The sequence below is a fragment of the Corvus moneduloides genome, chromosome 13, assembly GCF_009650955.1.
Source record: "Corvus moneduloides isolate bCorMon1 chromosome 13, bCorMon1.pri, whole genome shotgun sequence".
Taxonomy (NCBI): domain Eukaryota; kingdom Metazoa; phylum Chordata; class Aves; order Passeriformes; family Corvidae; genus Corvus; species Corvus moneduloides.
Genome location: NC_045488.1, coordinates 19,949,118 through 19,971,526, shown reverse-complemented (window position 1 = coordinate 19,971,526; position 22,409 = coordinate 19,949,118). Strand labels below are relative to the sequence as shown.

Genomic DNA, 22,409 nt, shown 5'->3' with positions numbered 1-22,409 from the left:
CACCCAAAATAAGAAGGAAAAAAATGGCTAAAATGTGGAGTTTATAAATCATAACAGGAGAAACAGATGCACAGAACAAACGACTTCACAAAACAGATCTACATTTTAAATACATGATGAACTCAAATAAAGCTTTTTCCAAGTGCTGCTGATGGACACTAGGCCTTTCAACACAGAGGAAAAATCTCTAAAGCCACCCTGATTTATGCATCAATTGCAAAAAATAAATAAATAAGTAAATAAGAAGTTGCATCATCATCAATAGGCCAGGAAACAAAAGCTTATTAGTTGTGTTCCAGGGCTGCTGAATTGCCCTCCCTGCCATCAGCAGCCTGACTGACAGCTTGCAAAACGGTCTTGGGGATCAAAAATCACAGCCAAGAAGGAGGGCAACAGCTGGGAGAGCCTTCATGAGGGAAAAAAGGCATAGAAAACCCTCTCATTTTAACTAAATAAAATGTAACAGTGAGAAAAGCCATTGAAATGGGTGAGTTTACTCAAGGACATAGGGGAAATCGTGCGACTGCAGGACGAGGGGCTGAAAAGATGATGCTCTTCAGGGATAACGCAGGCTCTGACCCAGACGGAGTTTATGGATAAGCTCAGATTTGTAAGGTCGTGCTTAAGGATTCACAGCCCATCACCGCAGCATCCACGGACCTCTCCACGGGAACACAACGCTCCCCTGTCATTTCCTAGAAGTCCCATGGGAAAAGCGTCAGGAAAGCACTTGAGCCGGCCAGAAACCCAATTCTCCACCTAGCAATCTATTTACAGAGCGATTTATTACAGCGCTTGGTTATCGACTGAGCGAGACACCGCGCCGGTTTTCCTCCCGTAGCAGCAAATCTTCCTCTGCCGCTACGTGATTATTTTTTTGATCCGCCGATGGGCAGGGACCGCGCTGCAGCGAGGGATGGGAAAGCCATGATTTCTGCTGAGCTCACGCTCCCCACTTTATCAACCTCGGCTTGATTTGGGGATAGGAAAACGTAAATGGAGGAGGAGGAAGCCGATCGAGAAGCAGAAGGGCGGCAAAACGCCCGGCTCCGAACTCACGGCAGGTCCTAGCGCAGGTCACGTCGGAGGGGGTTTATTTTTTTGGGATAAAGCAAAGGCCCTTTTGGCTACATTTAGGAAAATTCCAGACAGAAATATCGACTGTTTTAACCTTCGGAGGAGCAGTGCTCCCAGAGGGGTCCGGCGTGCCAGAGGGGAACTGCCGTGAAGTCCAACACTGCGCTAAGCAAACCCTGGTATACCTCATTCCGACGGGAATGGCTGATGGGTACCCGGGAATGGTTCTGCGCGGCGCGCAGGGCTGCCGGAGCCGCGGGGAGACCGCGGGCGATCGCGACCTGCTCCCGTCGCGATGCCCATCGCCGTGGCCTCAGGGCTACTGCCACACTCAGGGAGACAGCCCACGAGCGCACTGGTGACACTGGGGACGCCACTGAGGTAAATCTCCTCCCCCCCAGGCTGGTTTTTCCATGTTCTGCGTGTCCAACCCACCCGCGATGGGGGTGAGCGGCACCGGGCGATGAAACCCCGCGCCTGGGGGGGGGGGGGGGGGTGCCGCGGGGCTGCCCCGCAACCGCGCACCCACCGGGGGCGGCGCATGCGGGGAGGATCCCACACCACCGAGGGGACTCCGCGACACCGGGGAGACCCCACGGTGCCGGGGGGACTCGCCCTCCTCCGCCGAACAAAGGCTCCCGCCGGGCCCGCGATGCTCCGGCAGGGTTTGCCCCACGACCCCCGCCCCGCCGCTCCCACCTCACGCGCGCACCGGAGGCCCCCGCCCCGCCCCGCTCCCCGCTGCCGCCGCCACCGCTCACCTGGGTGTCGGGGCGCGGCGCATCCCTCGCCCGCAGCCGCAGCCGCTGAGGGGGATCCCGCGGGTCGTTGGCTGAGGGAGGTCGGTTCTGAAAAGAGATCCCGGGGGTCTGTGCTGAGGAAGGTCGGTGCTGAGGACTGTCCCAAGGCTCGGTGCTGAGGGGGATCGGTGCTAAAGGAGGTCCGGGGGTCCCGGTGCTCAGAGGGGTCCCGGGGAAGGGAGGGGAGGGGAGGGGAGGTGCGGACGGGCGCTCCCGCCGCCTCCGCCGCCGCCCGGGCGCTGCCCGACTGCCCGCGCGCGCGCGCCGCCCTCACGCGCCCGCCCGGCGGAGGCAGGGACGGACGGACGGACGGGGGGAGGGAGGGAGGGGGCGGGAGGCGCGCGCCCCGCCCCGCCCCGCCGTGGCCACGCCCACGGACACGCCCCCTGGACGCGCCCCCTGACGTTACGACGCGGCCGCGGCCGCTTTACGGCAGCGCGCGGCAACCGGGCGGCGGCGGCCGGCGATGAGGCGGAGGGTGAGAGCCGGGGCGGGGAAACGGGAGGGGACACGGCGGGACACGGCGGGACACGGCGGGACACGGCGCCGGTGAGGCCCCGCCGCTGGGCGCCATGCCCGGGGGTCGCGCAGGGCCGCAGCCGTCGGGGGTCGGTGCTGGTCGGCCCCAGGCCCGGAAGCTTCAGCCCGCGTTTTAAGGGGAAAAAAGGGGAAAACGGGTAAAGGAGGAGTGGAGGTGTGTTACGGTGCTGTGGGTGGTCCCTGCTTCCACCCCAGCCAGGCCCCGGCCCTGCGCCCGGCCCGGGTGCACCCCCTCTGGCCCCGTAATTCCCGTTTATTCCCGCAGAAGCAGCGCTGGGACGAGCGAGCCCTTCCCGGGGCTGCTGGCGGGCTCTGACCCCGGCACCGGAGCGCCGGGACACGCTCGGGGTCAGCCTCGGGGTCAGCCTCGGGGTCAGCACGTCGCTCCTCCTCCCGTGGGGCGTGCGACACCCCGAATCGCTTCCTCTGACCGAATTCCCACTCCTGACCAAATTCCTGTGACCTCCAGGTCTTTCGGGCAGGTTACATTCCCTCCCCGTGCTTGCTGCTGCTCCCTGGATTAGACCCTCTCTGCGGGAGGTGAGAGGTGAGTCCATCGGCGTTCGGGTTAAGGATCTGAGCTGCGATCCCGTCGGTACCGACCCCACCGGTACCTCTGGGACATTCCCGGTGCCATCGCTCATCCTCAGGCGTTCTGGTCGCTGAGGGGTTTTTTCCTGTTAAACTCCAGGTTTTGCTCCATCCTGGGGAGCAAAAACCATTGGGTGTTGTTCCTGTGGCTCTTGGTTTCATGCCCTGAGAGATGCTGTGACACCAAGAAAGGTTCTGAGTTTGGTTGCAGAGTCTCTGGTTTGGGGAATTTGCCCAGAACGGAGAAGTCTGGACATAGTGAGTACAGAGATTGGAATATTTTCCTCTGATTTCAGCACTCATGGCCTGTTGAACCTGCATAAGTGGGATGTTCTTGTATCATACAGGAATTATAACCTACAGCTACAGAGAGATTATTTATATTTAACAAAAAAGGAGACAACTGCGCTTCCGTTCTCGTTGTTTAATTTTCCTTGAGTTTCTCCTCTGGCTCTGTCAGGAAACACAGAAGTCCAGAGATTCAGGCGTCACCCAGCCCGGCTCCTGCTGGTAAATAGAAATTAATGTTCCTTGTCTGCTCTTGCTCCATTAACAACTATCCAGACATGGTATCTAAATCCCATTTTTCCAGGAAAAGTGAATAGTCTGGGGGTTAAACCATAGGGTCTTTTACTCTTCATCTTTAAAAGACAAAACCTTCTCTGTCCCTCCTCCTATTCCCTGGTAAAAATCTGGATTTTTTGCCTTCCAGGTGACCATTTTCCTATTTACCTCCGTGTTCTTTAAATTAGGAACAGGACTCTAGTGATGTGTCACCTTAAACTATTCACTCTGGAGGTTCTTAGCACCTTTAATTTATTAAAATAGACTTCAGGAATTTGATCTATCCTTAGTTCACGCTTCCTTTGCTCTGTCACTGCCTTTTTACACCCAGGTACTGAGGAGTCTCATTCCTTGGCTCTCAAGTGCCTTCAACAATTACCTGCATAGAGTTGTTGTGTGTAATGGTGTGAAAATGACAGGTTTGGGGTGGTTTTTGGTCAAGTGGTGGAAAACAGAGGCTTTGCTTTGTGTCTGGACACAAAGGAGCCCCATCCGTTTATGGATTGAACTCGCACTAATGTCAGCAGCTAATTTGTTAAATTATTATAACTTCAGTGAGGGAAACTTGACCTCTCGCCCTATTGATGCAACACAGCACCGTTTTCAAATCTGTAAATGAAAGGATGGTGTTTGTATTGAAATGCTCCTTCCTTTCTCCCCGCTTTCCTCATCTCAGCACTGGAAATGGGGCAGCTGAAATCCCTTGGGGGAGCTGAGGATTCCAGGGAGTTTGCACAAATTCCAACTATTAATGTGCAAACAAAACGAACCAGCAAGACACTTGTTGGCAACCTCCAGCAAATGTTCCAGGCTTCTGCCAGTATTTATTCCTATTTTTATGAAAACTGAACAGAGTGTGCCTGAGCCTGCAGGAAGAGAGTCCTGGCTGTGGCTGAGCAGAGCTGCTCCCAGTCCACGTCGGGATTTCAACGCTCCTCAGAGGCTCGGATCCACGTCCTGGCTCCTCTGCAGATCCATCTTTAGCTCTAATGGGAGGTTCTCCCAAACAAAGCCACCTCACCAGTGGCTTTTCACAGCCCCACCACTTTGTTTTGGTCCTCACTGCTTACCTGACCTGGCTCTGAGGGTTTTCCTTGGAGCTGCATGTGGTGAGTCATCCCACAGAACTCACAGGCAGTTTCACAAATACCAGATGGCAATAAAATTAAAACTAGTAGCTAGTGGCAATTGAGCACTTGCTAGAACCATTCTCCTTCCTGACTGGAGGAACCTGCCAAATGTCCTGACAGGAAAAAAAAAAAAAAACCAACCCAGCGATGTTTCTGCAGAGTGGAAAATTAACAGAGCACGGGATACACGCTTCCCTTGCCTTTAATCCCATTTGGACTGGAGTGGAAAGCTATTGGCTGGACTTCTCCATGTCCAGGAGAAGATGAAGCAGAAAGAACACAATGTAAAGGAAAATTTGGGGCATTTTATGGGGACATACAAGAAGTATTTCAGCAGTGCCCATGTTAAACCCCCAAACAGGATGTTTGGAGGACGTCCAGATCTTTAAACCAGGCTATATTCGGGCAGGCTGAGGAGTTACTGGGATTCCGTTTGGATTTCTTACTTTTATACTACAAGGGTTTGCACCACGAGCTTGGAAACAGTTGGAGCTCGTTAAGGTCGGAAGCGTGTCCAAATACCATTGTGTTTGGCTCAGCATAAACAGGGGCTGCTCCCTTCCTCCGGTGACTCCTGCTGCTCGGCATCTCCGGGATGCACCAGCCACACACAAACGCTCGCTGGCTGTTTCATGCCCCAAACACTCACCTCGGCCCTTCCTTCCCACGTGTTCCACATGGGCCATGGCTCATCCATTCTGTTCCTTGCCTGTCACGTGCCAGGGGACCTTGCCAAGATTTTTGAGAGATAAATCCCTTAATTTATGCATCCCAGGCCAGGAAGGGTTATTCTTCATGATTCATGTCACAGTAAGGAGCGTGAATCTACGTCTTCCTAAAAGAACACTCCATTTGCTTCCTTCCTCCTTATCATGATGGAAAATTAGTGAATTATTTATAGTGAATCATATTAAAGTGATCTTATTGTTCTGAGCTTTCACACGAGGCTTTCAGAAATCTGAAGATGTTTTTGTGCTGCCTTTGGGACAGAGGAGTGAATGGTGAGGCCAAACCAGCTCCATGTCACCCCTGTCACAAGCTGTGGCATTTCCAGCCCTGTCCTGGCCAGGAAAGGAGCTGGAGGCTGAGGATGCATCACAGCACTGAGGAGCCTGGAAGGGCTGCGGGGCATGAGAGCTAAAGGAAAACCAGGGTGGATATAGGGGCTTTAAATCAAATTTCCCTATGGAAAATCTCCTAAATCCTACTCTGGCTACGTAGAGAGTTGTCCTAAAGATTCCCACGGTTGGGAACTGGTTTCTTTGTGATCTCGTCTTGCTTTGTTACTCCTTACTCATGGCTGTGCCTCCTGTGCTGGCAGCCCAGCAGGTTCTCCTGGAACAGGTCATGCCTCTGGCACAGAGCTGGGGCACTCTGTGCTCAGAGAAAGGGACCATATGTCTGTCAGACAGCCCAAAAAGGATTTTACTTAGGGAATACCAACGATGCGAAGAACTCCAGTGATTGTCACTGCACAGGTAAAACACTGAGACACCCAAACACCACCTGACTTCTCCTGGATCACTCCTGGTTTCTGTGCAGGAACTGCTCTGAAACTCCTTTGCTGTGAGGTTCAGATCCTCAGGATGGAAGGTTGATCTCACTGGAGCTACAGTAGGTTGCTGCTCAGCCCGACACCGTATGTTCTCCATCTCTCATGGTCCTTCAAATATCCATCTGGGCATCCTGGGCTCTCGCTCAGTGCTGCTGAGAAGGAACTCAAGGTGTTTGTTGGGCTGTATCATGTCCCAGGCGTGATCAATTCCTAACCCGCGTTCCTTTTCTCCGTTGCAGCTCTGGCGGGTCCCTGGAGCGGCGCAGGATGGATCCCGTGGTTCTCAGCTACATGGACAGCCTGCTGAGGCAGTCGGACGTGGCCCTGCTGGAGCCCCCGAACTGGCTCAACGACCACATCATCGGCTTCGCCTTCGAGTACTTTGCCAACCAGCAGTTCCAGGAGTTCAGCCACCGCGTTTGTTTCATCAGCCCCGAGGTGGCTCAGTTCATCAAGTGTGCCCTTAGTCAGGAAGAAATAGCCATATTCCTCCAGCCGCTGGACCTTCTCCGCAAGGAGCTGGTGTTCCTGCCTATCAATGACAACTCCAGCCAGGCCGCTGGGGGCACCCACTGGAGCTTACTGGTCTATTTCAGGGACAAGAAGTGCTTTGCCCATTACGATTCCCACAGTAAATGCAACTCTGTCCACGCCAAGCAAGTGGCAGGGAAGCTGGAGGCCTTTCTGGGAAAAAGAGGGGGCAAAGCCACCTTTGTGGAGGAGAAGGCGCCGGCACAGCAGAACAGCTACGACTGTGGGATGTACGTGATCTGCAACGCCGAGGCTCTGTGCCACGGGTACTTCCAGGGCCGGATGGAGCCTCTGCTGCAGCTCCTCACCCCCTCCTACATCACGCAGAAGAGGTCAGAGTGGAAAGCTCTCATCACAAAACTGGCACAGAAGTGATGGGGATGCACCTCCAGCCCCCCAAAAACTGCCTTCCCAGTCCAAGAGGCAGCACCCCCAGTGCCTGAGGGAGATGCCCATGCACAGGATTGTCCCAAAGAAAAAGAATGTAACCCCTCTAGCATGGCTACACCCCCCAAACACCCCATTCCCTCCAGGAAAAGCCTTATTCTCCTCTGGAAATCACCGGCCTTTCAACTTCTAATAACAAGAGTCACTTTGCTTTCAAAGAAACCTTCTCCATGGTACATTTTTACAGTAATGGCTGTGGCAAAACAGGTTGCTAAAGAGACTTCTCCACCTGTGCCCAGCAGGCAACACACCCTCATTAGGTGGCTTTAGTTGGCTCCAGGCATTGTCCTTCCAAGCCAGGTTTAGCAAATGCCCTTTAAACCCAAGCCCCCGAGTGCTTTATCATGGACAGTTCTAGTTTGTGCCTCCTGCTAATGGTATTGGAGCAATCTGGGATTTAGCAGCCAGGATTTTGTACTTCTGAAAACCTGACATTGAGGTGTCACTGCAAAAAGATGAGACTCCAAAGGAAATGCTACAATTAATTTAAGAAAAACAGAGTCAGTTTTCATCAGCCAGGTGCTCCTAGGCCACACAGCAATGGCTTTTTTTGGTCCCCTGCCCCTGCTTGTTCTTACTGCAAATTAAAACCCAACTCTGAACTGCTGGAAGATTAATAGGAAGCTGAGAAAGCCAATCCTAGGAAAGGAAACTTAATTGAGATGAAAAGCGACACTCACTCTTTGAAGTTTGGGGTTTTTCATTAGGATTTTAGGTCGTCTCTGTGTGGGGAGGGTTCGTCAGCGCTCCCCAACCCTCGTTAGCGTCACTGCACACAGCGGTCGCTGCTCTAACACAAAACCAGTTCTGTTACTGGAGAGAAAAAAAAACCACACCAGGGAGAACAAAAGGACAGAGTTTGAGGTATAAAAGCCAAAGATAACTGCGGGCTCCTTGAAGTCCTTAATGCACTTCAGAAAACTGAAAGACTTCCCCTCCCGTGCTGGATGACGGCTGGGATCCCAGAGTGGATCCTCTCCTTAAAGACAGGCTTAGCAGTGTGGAAAATAAAAATTAAACTGAGATGTCATTGCAGGATAAGGAATAATCTCTCACCTGATGAGAAGCAAGGATCAGGTTGCTCAGGTGGTGTCTAGCAGAGCAACCACACCCCAACCCGAGCAGGGAAATCCGGGTTAAATACAACCCTTGGGGAAGGATTGTTTTTAACCTGGAGCTCTTCACCACTGGTGTGTGCAGCAGCACACCACTGAGGGGATGGAGGGCCTCACCTTCCCTTGCTCCCAGTGAAAGGCAAGAAACCAGCCCAGGCTGCCCCAAAACACCCTCATGGCAGCACTGGGGCCTGAAAAGGGTTGGGGTCGTTCCCCTCCTTCCTAACACTGCCTGGACAGGAGAGCAGCCTCCAGCACCAGCCCTCCCTGGAAAACCCACTCAGCTGGAGCTGGAATGGGATCGAGCTGCTCGCTGAAGGGGATTGATTCACTTTGGACTCCGAGGGGCTTTGCCAGAGCGACGTCACTGCCACTCCCAAATCCCGAATAAAACTCAGACCAAACCGTGCGCTTCCCGGCGTCATCCCGTCCTTGGTGTCCCTGCTCATGCTGTGGCTCCTGCTGCCCCACAGTGTCACAGCATGATGGCTCTGACTCATGCGTCTTGACAGTGCCTTCTTGGCTGATTTAATCTCCCAATCCTATTTTTAGAGGTTGGCTTGGGCTGGGGAGAGAGGAAGACAGGACGGTGGGTGTGGCATGGGGAACAGCAGGGGGATTTGAGGGCAGGGGCTGTGCTCATCCAGCACCACCCTGTGCTCCTCATCCCTGTTTCCAGGCCAGCAAGGTGAGCGTCCAGGGACGTTCCCTGCACCCAAGGCTTTTACATGGCATTTCTTTGCACAAAGAAAAGCAAATAGGCTCAAGCAGGGCGTTACTGGGAGAGCCAACATGCACCGAACAGGCGGGCAGACACCAACTGGGAAACAAAACCAGAGCCTTGAACCACATCCTGGCAGCAGGGACCCCCCCAAAGCACACCGGGGGCTCGTCCCAGTGCTCCTCCAAACCTCCTCCACATCACTGCACCCATGGCTTGTCCCACCACTGGCTTTAACCAGAGTTCCGAGAGGAGACCACATTCCTGGCTCGGGCTCAGCACAGGGACCCCACGCACCTGCTGTTGGAGCACCCAGCAAACACCAGGCTGGGCACATCAGACCAAGCTCCCCACCCCCAGTCCTCAAAACCTCTTTTTTGCGGCCAAGAGCCCCACTTTGAGGTTGGACCCACTGAACACCAACCTGTCTGTTGGAAAAACAACGCCAAACCCATTTCCACCGGGCAAACGAGCTGGGTGAGTCCCTGGCAGGGACGGCACGGCGCCTTTCATCCTTCCTCCAGGTCACCCACAGAATCAAAGGCTTCGACAGCCCCGTAACACCGGGGCTTTGAAGAAACCAGACCATCCCCCCCGGGCATCCCTGGGTGTTAAATCCCCCCCAAAATGGGTGACACCACCCCTGACCCCACTTAGCCAGTGCCACTGTGGTTTTCAAGGTGGGCCATTTTCATGCATTTTGTTGCACAGACCAGGCTGGGGGAAGGAGTGGAATTGGGTTGTGGATGTGCAGGGAGGAGGAGAAGAAAGAGGAAGGCTCACCCTGCCCACCCCAGCAGGGTGGGGCTGCAACTCAGCTCCCTGCCCCGGCACCGCTGTCCCCAGGGTGGCCCTGTCACCGGCGCGTCACATCCCGCAGTCTCTGCTGCCATCTAGTGCAATAACCTCCTTGGCCCCCCCGTCGGGAGCATCCCTGTTCCCTTGTCCCCACTAGAGGATGGGCTGTCCCCATGTCACCCACGTCCTGAAGGGGCACTGGGACAGCACAGATTTTGGGGTGCCTGGTGTCGGGGCTCACAGCCTGGCACTGCTGTGGAGGATGCTGGTGAGAAACAGCGATGTGCTAGAAAATCCTGCGTTTATTTTCATGTCATTTAAAAGCCGTTCCAAGCCCGGAGCGAGCAGCGAGCTCTTCCCCAGGGCGCAGGGATTTGGCCCCGTCAGCACTTGTAGCTCCCAAAAAAACAGGAAAGAAAACCCAAAGGAATCACACAGGTATCACCTGGCACCCCGGTGCACTCCCAGGTGGGCTGTGGGACAAATCCAGCGGGACAAATCCTGCAGCACTCAGCTCCATGCGGTGTCAAGGTCAACACGAACCAGGGCACAGATGCTGCGCTCCGGGACGTTCCCCAGTGCCAGCCATGGGCTCCTTTCCAACGTCTTAACAGCGCGAGTGGGACTAACCAAGTCCACCGGGGCCAGGTGTGGACCCCAGCGAGGACACCTGGTCTGGGGGACCCTAAAGTGCTTTGCAAGGGACACACACAAACACACCCCCCCTCTGAGCCCGGTGCTCCAGGAGAGAAGGGCTGGGGGGCCCTGGATTGTACCCCCATCCTTGGGTGTGGGATAGATGATGCCCCACAGGGCTAGTGGGCCCTTTCTCCCCATCCCCACAGATCCCTGTGTTTGGGGCCATTCCTCCAGGCACATTCCCAGGGATACTGAGACAGGGACAAACAGGTGGGTTCTCCCAGAGCAGCAGCGGCGACTCATCCACATTTTTGGGGGTTCCTGGTGAGCCCAAGGTCATCTTTTAACAAGAAAAAACCAAGCCTGAAATAAAAACCAGCCTCCATTTTAGCAGCAAGTCCTAAGGGAAGGTCCAAGTGCTCGGCAGCCCCGAGCCATCGTCCGGTGCTACAGCACGGCAGTGTCCCAGGGAGAAAACAAGTTTCCAGTGGGATGGGGAGTTGGCACTGGTGGCCAGAACCTGGCTGGAAAGTCCCACCAGGAGCGAGTGCCAGAAGGAAGAGAGAAAATACTTGGTCCCATTTTACCAGCCGAGGGAAAGCTGGGCCACGTGTAACAGCCACGGTTGGGAGGACATGGCACCGGGATCCATGGGCAGGGTGTCACCACCTCAGTGTCCATCCTCAGCCAGCACCAGGGAACGGTCACCTGCAAGCAGGGAGTGGGGTAAGATGGAATGAGTGACTGCAGAGGCTCCGTATCCCATTCTGGTGCCTTCTGATGTCCTCAGCCCAAGGAGATCCCATTCCTGTCCATCCCATGCTGATGCCCATGGCCTCAACCCCTGGGCACAGCCCAGCTCCAACGAGATGTCCTGGTGCTTCCTACAAGTGGAGAACCAGTCCCAAACCAATGAGGAAACCTCTTCCCAAGATCCAGAGTCTCAGGGACAGCAGAGCTTCCCAGTCACCCAAACCAGCAGTTGATGGGATCACCTCCGGTGTGGAGATGGCACTGTGGGTTCTGTCACTGGCCAGCCCAACAGCAGGCCCACGAGAAGGGACAAAGCCTTCCTTAGGCACATCACAGAGTGGAGCCATTCCTCTTTGCACCCACATTCCCTCAAACCCTCCACTCATGGCACGACCTGTGTGTCCTAAAATGTCCTTGAGAGTCCCTCACCTCCTGTGCCCGCGGGAGAGGTAATCCCGGTTCAGAGAGCAGAGCTGCTGCTCCAGACGGAAGATGCGGAACGCCAGGTACGAGGAGGACACGACCAGGAGGCAGATGCTGGGAGCAGAGGGACAAGCCAAACGCTCAGTTGAGACTGAGACCAACATTCCCAGTGCCCCCCAGCTTCCTCACGCCCTCGGCACACTTACAGCACGATGAAGATCTTCAGGAGCTGGTAGTCGGAGGGTCTCAGTTCTGCCACACAGTTCTGCTCCACCTCCAGCTCCTCCTCGGTGTTTATTGCACTTTCTGAAAAGCAAACCCAGAGTCAGCGGCACAGCCACACTTGGCTGATGCTCCTGCTCCTCCAGCAACTGGGAAACATCAAATATTCCTCCCTCATGGGCTCAGACCCTGCAGCCAGGTGACCCCAGCCAATCCCCAGGACTCTCATTGCTGACTCCCAGCCTAATCTGCGAGGCAGAACTCCCCTGCATGAGAGCAGAGGATGGATGAACACACTTTTATGGATGTTATCACCCAGTACCATGTGGAGCAGGGCATAGACCCATGTCTCTCACCCGAAACCAGCGGCTCCTCAGAGGTGAAGGAGCTCTCCTTGGCGCTCAGGCTGCTGACAGAGGTCCGGTGGATGCACTGGTAGTTGGCATCTGGCAGTGACAGTGACAGTGAGGTAGGTGACACCTTCCTCCACTTGCCCTCGGGGACAATCACCTCCTGTGGGAACAGTCCCGGTGAGCCGTGAATGAAACCAGCAGTGCCAAGGATATGGTGGGGGCCAGATTCAAACTCAAACCTTACAGCATCTCCATGGAGCACCACCACATTCAAAACATCATCCTGAGGGAGAGCTGGTCTTCCATGATGGCTCCATGGGAATGCAGGTTCCCACTGCCACAGAAGGACCTGCCCACATACTCCACAACTGCCCCAAATACCAACTGCTGCCTCCTCCACACCTTGAAGCTCAGGGCGGTCACCTGGAATTCTCCAGCATGCCCCAAAAAGGCAGCAAATCAAGCAGGGTGGCAGCTGGCACAGAGAGGGGCTCCCCCAACGGAGAGTTCCCAGGGCTGGAGCTGCCAAAGGGCTGCATCCCACCGAAGCACCAGGAGATGCTGCCAGATCAGCCTGAATCACACCCAATTCAGCCCTTGAAATGAATCTTTAACCCCTGGGATATCACCAGGCCATGGGTGACATCCCACCTGTCACCCTCTGGTGCACCCCAACTGACCTCCTGCACCCAGCCCAAGGCTCAGGACCACCAGCCACAGAGGACACCCTTCTCCAAAGGTGCAGGACGTGGCCCCCCGTGCTCCCTGGATCACACCACGGTTCAGCAGGTGTTTCCCTCTCCAGCCATCCTACTCATCCCACAGATTTTTGGATAACTCAACCCCATTCCCAGCCTGTTATCCACATTCCCAGCTGTGAAGAGCATCAGCCATTGGGGAGCAGAGTGGCAGCATTTTCCACATCACTCTGAAGTTTTTCCATCTGTAAACAGACAGAGTCACTGGCTGTGCTCAGCCGGGACCTCTCGACCCATCTGCTCCTGCCAAGTCTGGGGATGAGGGTCCCAGAGGATGAGCTATGATGGCGACAGGCGCGTCCTTGCACAACCTTTGCACACCGACAGGAGAACCGGCTCTCTCCCGACTCTCTGAGCAGCCACCAGACAGTGTCAAACCCACCAGGGGGGCCAGGCGGGCCCTCTCCACCCACAGCATGAGGTCAGGGGTCTCTCCTCTCCCAGAGCTGCCCTGACCCTCACCAGTGACACGGAGTCCGGCTCCTCCGACAGCTCCTTCAGACTCAAACTCTTCTTACTGGAAACCTGGAAGGGATGGAAAGGATCGGGCATTACGGTGCCACCTCTCCCAGCTTCAGCCTCAGCCACAAAATGGAATTTGGGCTTTTCTCCTGAGACTGTGAAGAGCAGCTGCTAGAACTTACAGTCACGGGGATTTGGGGGATGAGGAAAGGGCACTGCGTCACTGCTTCCCCTCACCAAAAACCTGGTGGGGCCGTGGTTGAGCCAAAGGCTTCCATGGACAGGATAAAACATCAGGGGGTAAAAAAAAAGAAGGGAATATCTGGGCAGAGCCCAGCACATTTCAAAGAATAAATCCCCCAGTTTGGCAATGGTGCTGAATTACCCAAGTCGCTGCCCTGGCACAGCTGGCACACACCCTCCTGGGCAGGGCAGGGCTCCTGCACGGCTTCCCACGTGCTTCAAAGGCAGGGAGAAGAGGTCCCCACAGTCCTCCTCTCCAGCTTGAGGGCTGATGGATGTCTTCCCCCACTTAATTTAAATTCTTTTTTAACTTTGTACCATTTTTCCTCCCCTTAAAACTTTAGATCTGGGCAAAAGGCATAAATGTGCAGAGTGGCAGAACTAGTATTACCACCAGATTATAAATAATTCATACCCACGCCCTGAGAGAGAGCAGAAACTCAGGGCTCTGCCTCATCCATGACCCAGAAGAGCCCACGGGGACAGGACGTGCCCAAGGCATGGCTCCTGCCCCTCTTCCCATCCCTTGCTGCGGAGTGAGGATGCTGGGAATTGGAGAGGGCTTTGGGAGCAGTTCAAAGCCTTGGAGGCAGTGATGAAGAGCTGTGCTCAGCCCAAAGGCAGGTGCAGAGTCCCAGGGCCATGGACACACGGTGGGACACAGAGTGGGGGTACCTGCAGGTGCGTGCAGACTCTCCTCAGGACATCATAGACGCTGTCACGAGAGATGAGGGACACAAAGATGTACTGCAAGAGAAAGAGATGTGCTGTTGGGAGAGATTCCCCCATCCCGAGTCCAGCTCTCCACAGGGAGGGATAGGCAGAGACGTCCTGCCCTTGAATCTCCCCGTTTTCGGGAGCCACGTCTCCCCCGCAGGCATTTCCCTGCGGAGTTTCCCTGCTGTTATTTTTGCAGCCTGCTAAAACCTGGACCAGATTTTTTTGGGGCCAGTCTCGCTCAGTTGCTGTTCCTACGGCTTTTCCATGCTCAACCCAGAGGGCCATGGCAGCAAATGGGGCTGGAACCGATGGAAAACATCCCCAGGTATGGAAGGGACACAGGGCCACACTCACCGTGCCTGACACAGAGCCCCTGGGTGGTGTGCAGGGCAGCCACATGTAGCTTTGAACGCCCAAATCCTGCCCTGTGCCACTCCCTGCTAAAGCCCACCTCCCAAAATTCCGCAGGAATAACTGCCTCCCAAAATCCTGCAGGAACAACCCCCTCCCTGGCAGGGACAGGCAACACAGAGTGCTTGGCAGCAGCACCCAGGCAGGCGAGGACTTGGACACACTACATCAGCTCACTGCAGCCAACAACATCCAACGGGATTTAAAAGCTGGAAACGCAGCCCCATATCCAAGTTTTCCGCCAGCTCTGGCTGAATGCCAGCCCAAACCCTTTCCCTGCTTGTGTTTAAGGAGTTTAAAGGTTTTACGTGAGCCTGGCAGGGATTTGTCAGGCTCAGCCGAGTTTCACTTGGGCTTTGCTTCGTCCAGGAACAAAGTGAAATTCAGGAACAAAAGGAAAGCTGTGGTGTTTGCCCTGGCTGGCAGCCAGCACAGAGAGCAGTGCTCACTTCCCAACCAGGGATGGGAATCGCTTCGTTCCCTGCTCTCAAAGCACATCCAGCTCGGACCTGGGCATCTGCTGGGTGCTGGTGTTACCTTTCTGCTGGCAGTGGTGGTGATGGCCAGGCCGTTGGGCAGCAGCCGAGCTGTCTTGTGCTTCTTTATCAGCTGTACAGACACCACCGGGATCACAACCTGCGGGGCAGGAACACGGGGATGGACACGGCACACACATCATCCAGCCAGCCTCCCTAAGACCCACCAGGACAGCCCCCCCTGCAAGCCTTGGGAGGGTGAAAAATAAGGCAGGATGTTATTTTTGGCAGGGTTTTTGCTGAAACCTCGAGCCTCCTTCAGGTATTTGTTTAAAGCATCACATATAAATAATTCAGTCCTTCAGCCCAGTTTTAAAGGAAGTCGTCTCTCCCCAAGATCCCCGTCAGCTACAAGACTAATGGGGAAACATCAGATTGTAAATCAAGAAGAAAAGCCAAGAGAGATTCAAATCTCACCCCCCCTAAAACCTTTGATCTTCCTGCAAGTGCTGTTGTGGCTGGAAGGAGGTTTTGCATCAGGGAATTTTAAACCAAACCAATATTTGGTTTCCCCAGGCCAATGCCACAGGTCATCAGAAGGGAGGGCATGGCCGTGCTCCCCTTCCCACTGGAGGCTTCTGTTGGGGGATTTAGTGGTATTTGGGTGCAGGAGGGGATGAGCTGCGGTTACAAGCCCTGAGGGACCAGGGTGAGCCGGTGCCCCCATTACCTTAATGTCCTTCCCAAAAAGGTTTGCGTAGAAGCAGAGCCAGTTGGGGGAGATGTAAAGCCTTCCCTGGATGAGGATGTCTCTCTGGAGCGCGCAGGAGCAAACTGCAAGGCAGAGAGAGCGCCATGGCAATCCCTGTGCCAGATCCTGCTGCCTCCATGCCCATCCCTCACCCTGCCACCCACCTTTCAGCACGCTCTCCTCCGTCGGGATGTCCTTGAACAGTTTGTGGTACTGGGAGTTGTACTTGCTAGCGGCCTGAAAGCAAAGCAGAACAAAGTTATCCGGTGACCTTGCCGAGAAGGCGACCCAAAAATCCCTCTGCTGCAAGAAAACCTCCCTCTGCCCGCACCCGGGACCGGCGCAGGGGGGTCCCACCGGGCTGGGGACGGAAGCCCCGACGGATTAGAGGCAGGCTGGATGATCCAGCACCCGGCGAAGCCTGTGCCATCCTCCCAGATGAACATTCCCCTTAATATCTACGGAGGCTGCTGAGCCTCGGCGAGGAGCCGGTTTTCTGCCGGGCTCATCCGCAGGCAGTTTGTTTTGCCCAGCGGTTTCTCTCCTCCTCCTCCTCCTCTTCCCTTATCCGGGACACGGTGACAACACTTGCTTTGCGCCCATCGCGCCGCGCCATCCAGCTATTTATATTCCCAGCGCCGCTTCAAAGCCTGCTGGCAGCCGCGGCGGGAGGCTCGGCCCTGAAATGCTCCTGTGGCGAAGGCAAAGCTCCGAAGCACTTCAACGCCTTCCATAAATCCGCTCAACTGGTCCTGCAAGGCAGCTTCGTGCCCCCTGCCCTCGGGATGCTCCCCAGGGATATGGCTGTCCTGCAGCAGTGACAGCTGCCCCCCGAATTCCAAGGAGGAGCTGCTTTGCCAGGATGCAGAGAAGGCTGGCACAGCAAGGCTGGTTTGTGGCAGCCGCACAGGCAGAGCCCTCCTGCCCACGGGGACAAGGTCACCTTTGCTCTGCGCACCTTGTCGCCGGATGAGCTGGGCCCTAAGAGGATCAAGGCTCAGCAGCACCTGGAGTTGGCTGAGACACCTCCCGGAGGGATGCCGGGATGGTAGGGGTGCCAGTGGGAGTGTTCCAGGAGAACACGAAGGGCAATTCCACCAAGAAACACCCCCTGGTCCCAGCACAAATCCACTGCTGACCCTGTCACCCTCGCAGATGCCTCTGAGGAACTAGAAAAATGTTTTTCTCCTCCATTTCCTTCATGGGGAAAGGCAAAATGCCACTTCCTGTCACTCCTTCCTCTTCCAGGGCATCTCTTGTCTGTAGATGGACCAAAACCATCTAATTTGGGCATGATCTGAACAACCAAAAAGGTTCAAATGGACAGAAATTTAACTGCTCTCAGTCAACATTTCCACTGTCTCCTTTGCTCTGGATGGAAAATCCTGGAAGTGTTTGCAAGGCAGAGCATGAGCCACACAAAACCATCACAGGTCCCCTGAAATTAAATGCAGGAGGCTCTGCCCCACACCAGGAGCCACCTCCGGCTCCCTCAGCCCACACCTGAGACCCCAGGTGGGCTCCTCCTGGGGCCAGCCTGGTCATTCCCAAAGCCAAAGGCTTACCACTTCCCGGTGGCATTTCTTGATGTCCTCATCCTTGAGGGCTTCGTTCAGGCGGAGGCTGGAAGGGAAAAGGATAATCACCAGGTAGGCAAAGAGCCACAGGTCTCTCACCCGCTCCCTAAAACACGTCTGCTGCAATATGAGACATGGAAAAATGTAAAGGACCGAAGAGAGACCTCAGGAAGCCACATTTTGGGTGTCTCCATGATTTATTGTGACGTTGGGCATTGCTGAGGCTCAGTACTGGCTGTTGAGGGCTGATCTCTGATGGGAGCCCGTGGAGGCACCAGGGCCAAGGTACCCCACACACACCCCAGCTCCTGGGGAAGGAGCCCGGAGCTGACCCGGCAGCAGCTTGGGACAGGTTAGGAGCTGCAAATGTGCAGCTTTGGCTGGGGCAAGGATTCCTGAGGGAAAGCAGACACAGGAATTTGGGAACGTGCCTGAGCAGGAGGGTGGACTCAGCTTTGGCCGTGCACAGGGACATCCATCCGCGTCCATCCCACAGACAGATGAAGAGACAAACCACGAAGAGACCAATATCCTCCCAACAACCTCAGCAGTGGGAATACCGACCCCTTCCCCAAACCCCTCTCACTTCCCTACTTTTATACCCACAATATTTCAGGGAGAATACAAAGTTGGGCCCTCCCTGTGCCCTGTGCCAGTTGGCAGGCAGTATTCAGGGCTCGAAGGCAGCAGGAATGCCAGAGCAGGAAGGAAAAGAGAGAACACTCAACCGCAGGCAGATCCTGGGATGCTGCTCCTCACCTGCTGTCGAGGGAATCCAAACTCTTCTGCTTGTGGGACACCTCCAGCTTCTCACGGCCGTGCCTGGGCTCGGGGCTCTTCAGGGGAGCTGCCTTCTCGTGCATCGGCGTGGCACTGCAAGGAGACACCTGTCAGCCCCCTAGGGAAAGGGGAAGAGGGGTCTGGAGCTGTAAATCTGTTCCCTTCAATCCCAGCCTGCATAGAGACGTCAGAATCTGCCGCTCAAGGACAGCAAGAATATTTCTGCTATTTCTCAAGTCACGTGGAGAGAAAAGAAAAAAAAAAAAAAAAAAAGCCATTTTTCTGCCAGGGACTCCCCAGCGCTCACAACAGAGCAGCCAAATTGCTGCGGCTCCCTGGGATAACACCCTCCAAAGCAGAGCCTCTCCTCCTTAAGGGCTGGAGGTTGGGATGGCAAAAACCACAGGTCTACGAAACTCCTTGGGGGGATGGATTTCGCCAGGGCCTGCTCCTCTTGGTCGGCAAAACACCATCTTCCCGGGGCAGAGCCACGGCCAGGCACGTTAGAGCCGGTTATTTACCATCGGGAATGTTATCAGAGGTGCTTATCAGCCACGGCAGGCAAAGTAAACACAGCCCCAGCGCTGCGGGCAGGTTATCACCTGGCAGGCCACAAAGGTGACACTTCCACCCTCGGCAAACCACCACCGGAGATTGCTGCGGCACCGGCAGCCAAGCAGAGCACGATCCCAGGGGACCGGCGGCCAAGGCAGAGCCAGCAAACAGAGTCACAGACCCACGGAGAGGAAATTATTCCAGAGAAAGCACTCGGCTCACCATGCAGGGGGTGATGCCGGAGCAGGTGGGGCCCCGGCAGGACAGGATGAGCGCCAGCAGGCAGGACGAGCGCGGAGCTGGAGCGCATCCCGGTGCCCGCAAGGATGGTGCCGCGGCAGTGCGGCAGGCAGAGGAGCCGTACCAAACTTCCTATGCTCCAAGAGCAGCTCCTTCGCCGCCTGTACTTCCCTAGACACATCCTGCTCCTGCTCCGGGGGGCTCATCTGAAGGAGAACCTAGGGAAATAATCCCCCCTGACTCAGGGAGAGCCAGGATAGGGGTGCTGGATCCCAACAGCTGTGCCCAAATGGGCTGAAGGCTGAAGTCACACGAGCTCCCACAGCCTCAGGGCCCTGACCAAAACGCTGTCTGGAGGCAATGGAGCCCGGCTGAATCCTGGCTGGAGACACAAGGAATGCTCCCACAACAGGCAACACATACAAGGGGGTGCAGGAGAACCAAACAGAAGTCACTGGTGCTGTGTGACTGGAAAATAGCTCCTGGATCCCCACAGCCAGTGTTGGCAAAGACCTGCCTGCATAGCCCTGGAGTCCGAGCACTGCAGGGATGGGATGGACATGCCGAGGTTGTGGGTTTTTAGGAGCTCAGGTCAAAGGATGTGTCAGGAGGGGAAAGCAGACCTTACTGACAAGAAGCACCAAAATAACATCCCTTGGCATGGCACCAAAAGGTGTTTTCCCTGCCTGATTTCTCAAGCACCCTCTGCCAGGGGATACCATGCTGCCCTGAAGCTGAAACTCCCACCACGGAGGCACCAAAGCCTTCATCTGCCCTTCTCCCTGGAAAAGGGGCTCTGACCCGATCTGGAGCCTCCTTGCCCAGAGCTCAGCACGCTTCGGCTTCCCTCACGTCATCCCTTAAATCCCCAAGTGCTTGAACTGCTTAATCCGGGTGAGGCGATTTATCCCTAACTGGGGCTGACACCGAGGGGCACCACACAGGGATCGGGGAGAGGCAAAGGCATCAGAACCCCCCCGAGGTCATCAAACACACAGAAATCCCCTAAAATGAGAAAAAACACAGGCTGGAGAGCACTTGGAAGCACTGCATCCTTGTTTTCTCTCCCTCTCATGGCCACCACCAGGGACAACTCCTGGGTAAGATGATCCTGGACACAGCGCTGGCAGTGGGATGCTCCAGGGACAGTCTGGCGGCTGTGAGGAGCATCCTCAGCCCCAGCAGGGACATCACAGGAGCTGCTTTGTCTCCTCTGTCCAGACCTTGCTCCATCCCAGCTCCCACATGCATCAGGGATGCACATCCACGGTTTGGGAGCACAGGATAAGGTGGGGCTCCAGGCACAGGGAGGTTTCCCTTCCAAGAAGTGCTTCCAGTGACAGCACAGTGAGAAAAGCACTTTCTAGCAGCTCATAGTGTCACCCTCAAGGAATTTGTTCAGTGGGAAGCTGCTCCTGAGATAAACTCACCATCCCAAGTGTCCCGTAACAAAACAGTGGAACAAAAACAGTCGGAGTTCAGAGCTCCTGAGGGGAGGCAGAGAGGGTGGGTGGAGAAGTTCCCAGCAAAGCAAAAATAACCCAGCGACCTGGTGCCCCTCTGCCCACTCCTGACACCCCCGCCCCGCCCACACCGGCTCCCCGAAGCCCCAGGCTTTGCCACGAGAACGCCGGTGCTTCTCCCTCCCACGGGATCGCCGTCTCCCTTCCCTTACGCGGCGCTGGGATCCAGCCTGGAAAAGGTCCGGCGCGAGCCCCTCCGTCGGCGAGCGATTTTCGCTGGATCCCTTCCCCGCTGCCGGGGAAGCGCGCGGCGGAGGCCGGAGCGAGCCAGGCAGGGATCCCGCCTCCCAAAAAACCCCAGGAGGCTCAGAGGCGGAGGGAGGCACCGGCGGGCGGGCGGCCGCGGCCCGAGCGAGCCCGGGCGGGATGCGGCGAGCTGCCCTTGGTCCCGGCGTCCAAGGTCATTTCAGTCCCGCGTGTCGGAGCTGGAGCGGAGCCACCCCGGGATGCTGGAGGGGAACGGCCGGAGCCGAGCGGCGCTGGCAGGAGAGAATGAGGCGCGACGTCAAGGCCGGAGGGAGCCCCGCGTGTCCCTCCCGCGATGTCCCCGGTGCTCCCCGCCCCGGGAACCGGGGGGGTCACGGACGGGACAAAGCCGAGCCCCCGGTCCCGGGATGTCCACAGCGCCCGCGGCGCGGGGTCTCACCGGGAGCCGCTCCGAGCGCCCCGCGGCACGGAGGGAGCACGGCGGGAGGTGACCCCGGGCCTGCGGGGCTGTGCGGGGCACGGTGGGACGGGGGGGTCTCGGCCACCGCCGGGGCCGCGCCCGGGGCAGCCCCAGCGCCGGTCGCATCCCCGCCCGCGCTCGGAGACCCTCAGGCAAAACCGGCGGGTCCTCGCGGGCAGCGGCGGGATTCCTCCCCGGCCCCGGCCGGCCCGGCCCGGTCCGGTCCGTCTCTTCAGGGAAGGGGCGAGGAGCTGTCGGTGTTTCCGCGCTCCCCTCAGCGGGGCGCCGCCGGCCGGGACAGGCCGAGGGGCAGCACCGGCTCCGCGGCGGCCGCGGGAGGGACGCGCCCCCGGCACCCTCCGGCCCCGAAGCCCTCCCCGGTCCCAACCGCCCCTCAGTCCCGGGTCCCCCCTCAGTCCCGGAGCCCCCCCAGGCCCCCCGGTACCTGCGCGCGGCCCCGCGCGCCGCCGTCATACCCCGCGCGCCCCAGCCTCCTCGCGCCGCCACGGCGCCCGCCCATTGGCCGTTCGTCGCCGAGCCCCGCCCCCTTCCCCCGCCCATTGGCCGCGCACAGCCGAGCGCCGCCCCCTCCCGCCCGCCCATTGGCCGCCCGCCCCGCAGCCCCGCCCCCGCCATCGCTAAGCGCCAGCTCCCGCCCCCACAGGCCCCGCCCACCGCTGTGAGGGGCCGGAGCCTGGCGGGGTCCCGGCCCTTAAAGGGGCCGCGGAACAGCCTCTTAAAGGGGCTGCGCGGCGGGCGCAGCTCGGGGCGAGTCCCACAGCCGGGCGGGTCTCAGGCCCCCCTCAGGCCCTGTGCTCCCGGTGGAACCCGGCCTGGAACAGCCGGGCCCCAGGGCCGTTCCTGGCTCTCTCTCCCCCAGGCATGGGCCCTGCAGAGCCCCCAGCCCTACAGCCTCCTCCTTTGGTCCCCTGCCAACTCCAACAGGGCCTCGAGCCCTGCAGAGCGCTCCCTTGGCCCCCTAACCCC

At 57.0% G+C, this 22,409-nt stretch overlaps 3 protein-coding genes and 1 long non-coding RNA gene across 27 annotated transcripts in view; 1 reads left to right on the top strand and 3 right to left on the bottom strand.

Moving 5' to 3' along the window:
• The window catches only part of MYO9A (myosin IXA), a 175,394-nt gene extending 173,288 nt beyond the window's left edge, over positions 1 to 2,106 (bottom strand). For all 13 annotated transcript variants that reach the window (XM_032123312.1, XM_032123311.1, XM_032123317.1 and 10 more), the window contains exon 1: positions 1,839 to 2,106. The gene's annotated coding sequence lies outside the window, so the exon portion shown is untranslated. The remainder of the gene's footprint in view (positions 1 to 1,838) is intronic.
• On the top strand, positions 806 to 8,759 carry SENP8 (SUMO peptidase family member, NEDD8 specific). Of its 6 annotated transcripts, none has more exons than XM_032123333.1 (3): positions 2,316 to 2,355; positions 2,887 to 2,964; positions 6,497 to 8,759. In XM_032123333.1, the coding sequence occupies exon 3, from the start codon at positions 6,525 to 6,527 to the stop codon at positions 7,161 to 7,163; it is 639 nt and encodes a 212-aa protein (XP_031979224.1). In that variant the 5' UTR covers positions 2,316 to 2,355; positions 2,887 to 2,964; positions 6,497 to 6,524; the 3' UTR covers positions 7,164 to 8,759. The 6 variants fall into 6 exon arrangements, with proteins under 6 accessions (XP_031979228.1, XP_031979229.1, XP_031979224.1 ...); XM_032123335.1 differs by lacking the exon at positions 2,316 to 2,355 and adding an exon at positions 2,372 to 2,426; XM_032123336.1 differs by lacking the exon at positions 2,316 to 2,355 and adding an exon at positions 2,433 to 2,554.
• Positions 4,357 to 6,503, bottom strand: LOC116450647. The gene is made up of 2 exons (XR_004242878.1): positions 4,643 to 6,503; positions 4,357 to 4,538 (listed from the first exon to the last, which is right to left on the bottom strand). It is a non-coding gene; the product is annotated as an uncharacterized LOC116450647 (long non-coding RNA).
• Positions 8,760 to 10,151: 1,392 nt separating the features above from the next.
• Positions 10,152 to 21,919, bottom strand: GRAMD2A (GRAM domain containing 2A). Of its 7 annotated transcripts, none has more exons than XM_032123325.1 (14): positions 21,868 to 21,919; positions 20,908 to 21,234; positions 19,215 to 19,450; positions 18,417 to 18,530; positions 17,646 to 17,703; positions 16,245 to 16,317; positions 16,060 to 16,163; positions 15,391 to 15,489; positions 14,398 to 14,469; positions 13,480 to 13,542; positions 12,263 to 12,419; positions 11,891 to 11,990; positions 11,691 to 11,798; positions 10,152 to 11,216 (listed from the first exon to the last, which is right to left on the bottom strand). In XM_032123325.1, the coding sequence occupies exons 3-14, from the start codon at positions 19,436 to 19,438 to the stop codon at positions 11,213 to 11,215; spliced, it is 1,176 nt and encodes a 391-aa protein (XP_031979216.1). In that variant the 5' UTR covers positions 19,439 to 19,450; positions 20,908 to 21,234; positions 21,868 to 21,919; the 3' UTR covers positions 10,152 to 11,212. The 7 variants fall into 7 exon arrangements, with proteins under 7 accessions (XP_031979216.1, XP_031979217.1, XP_031979221.1 ...); XM_032123326.1 differs by lacking the exon at positions 21,868 to 21,919 and adding an exon at positions 21,402 to 21,416; XM_032123330.1 differs by lacking the exon at positions 19,215 to 19,450 and having other exon boundaries at positions 18,417 to 18,555.
• Between the last annotated feature and the right edge of the window lie 490 nt (positions 21,920 to 22,409).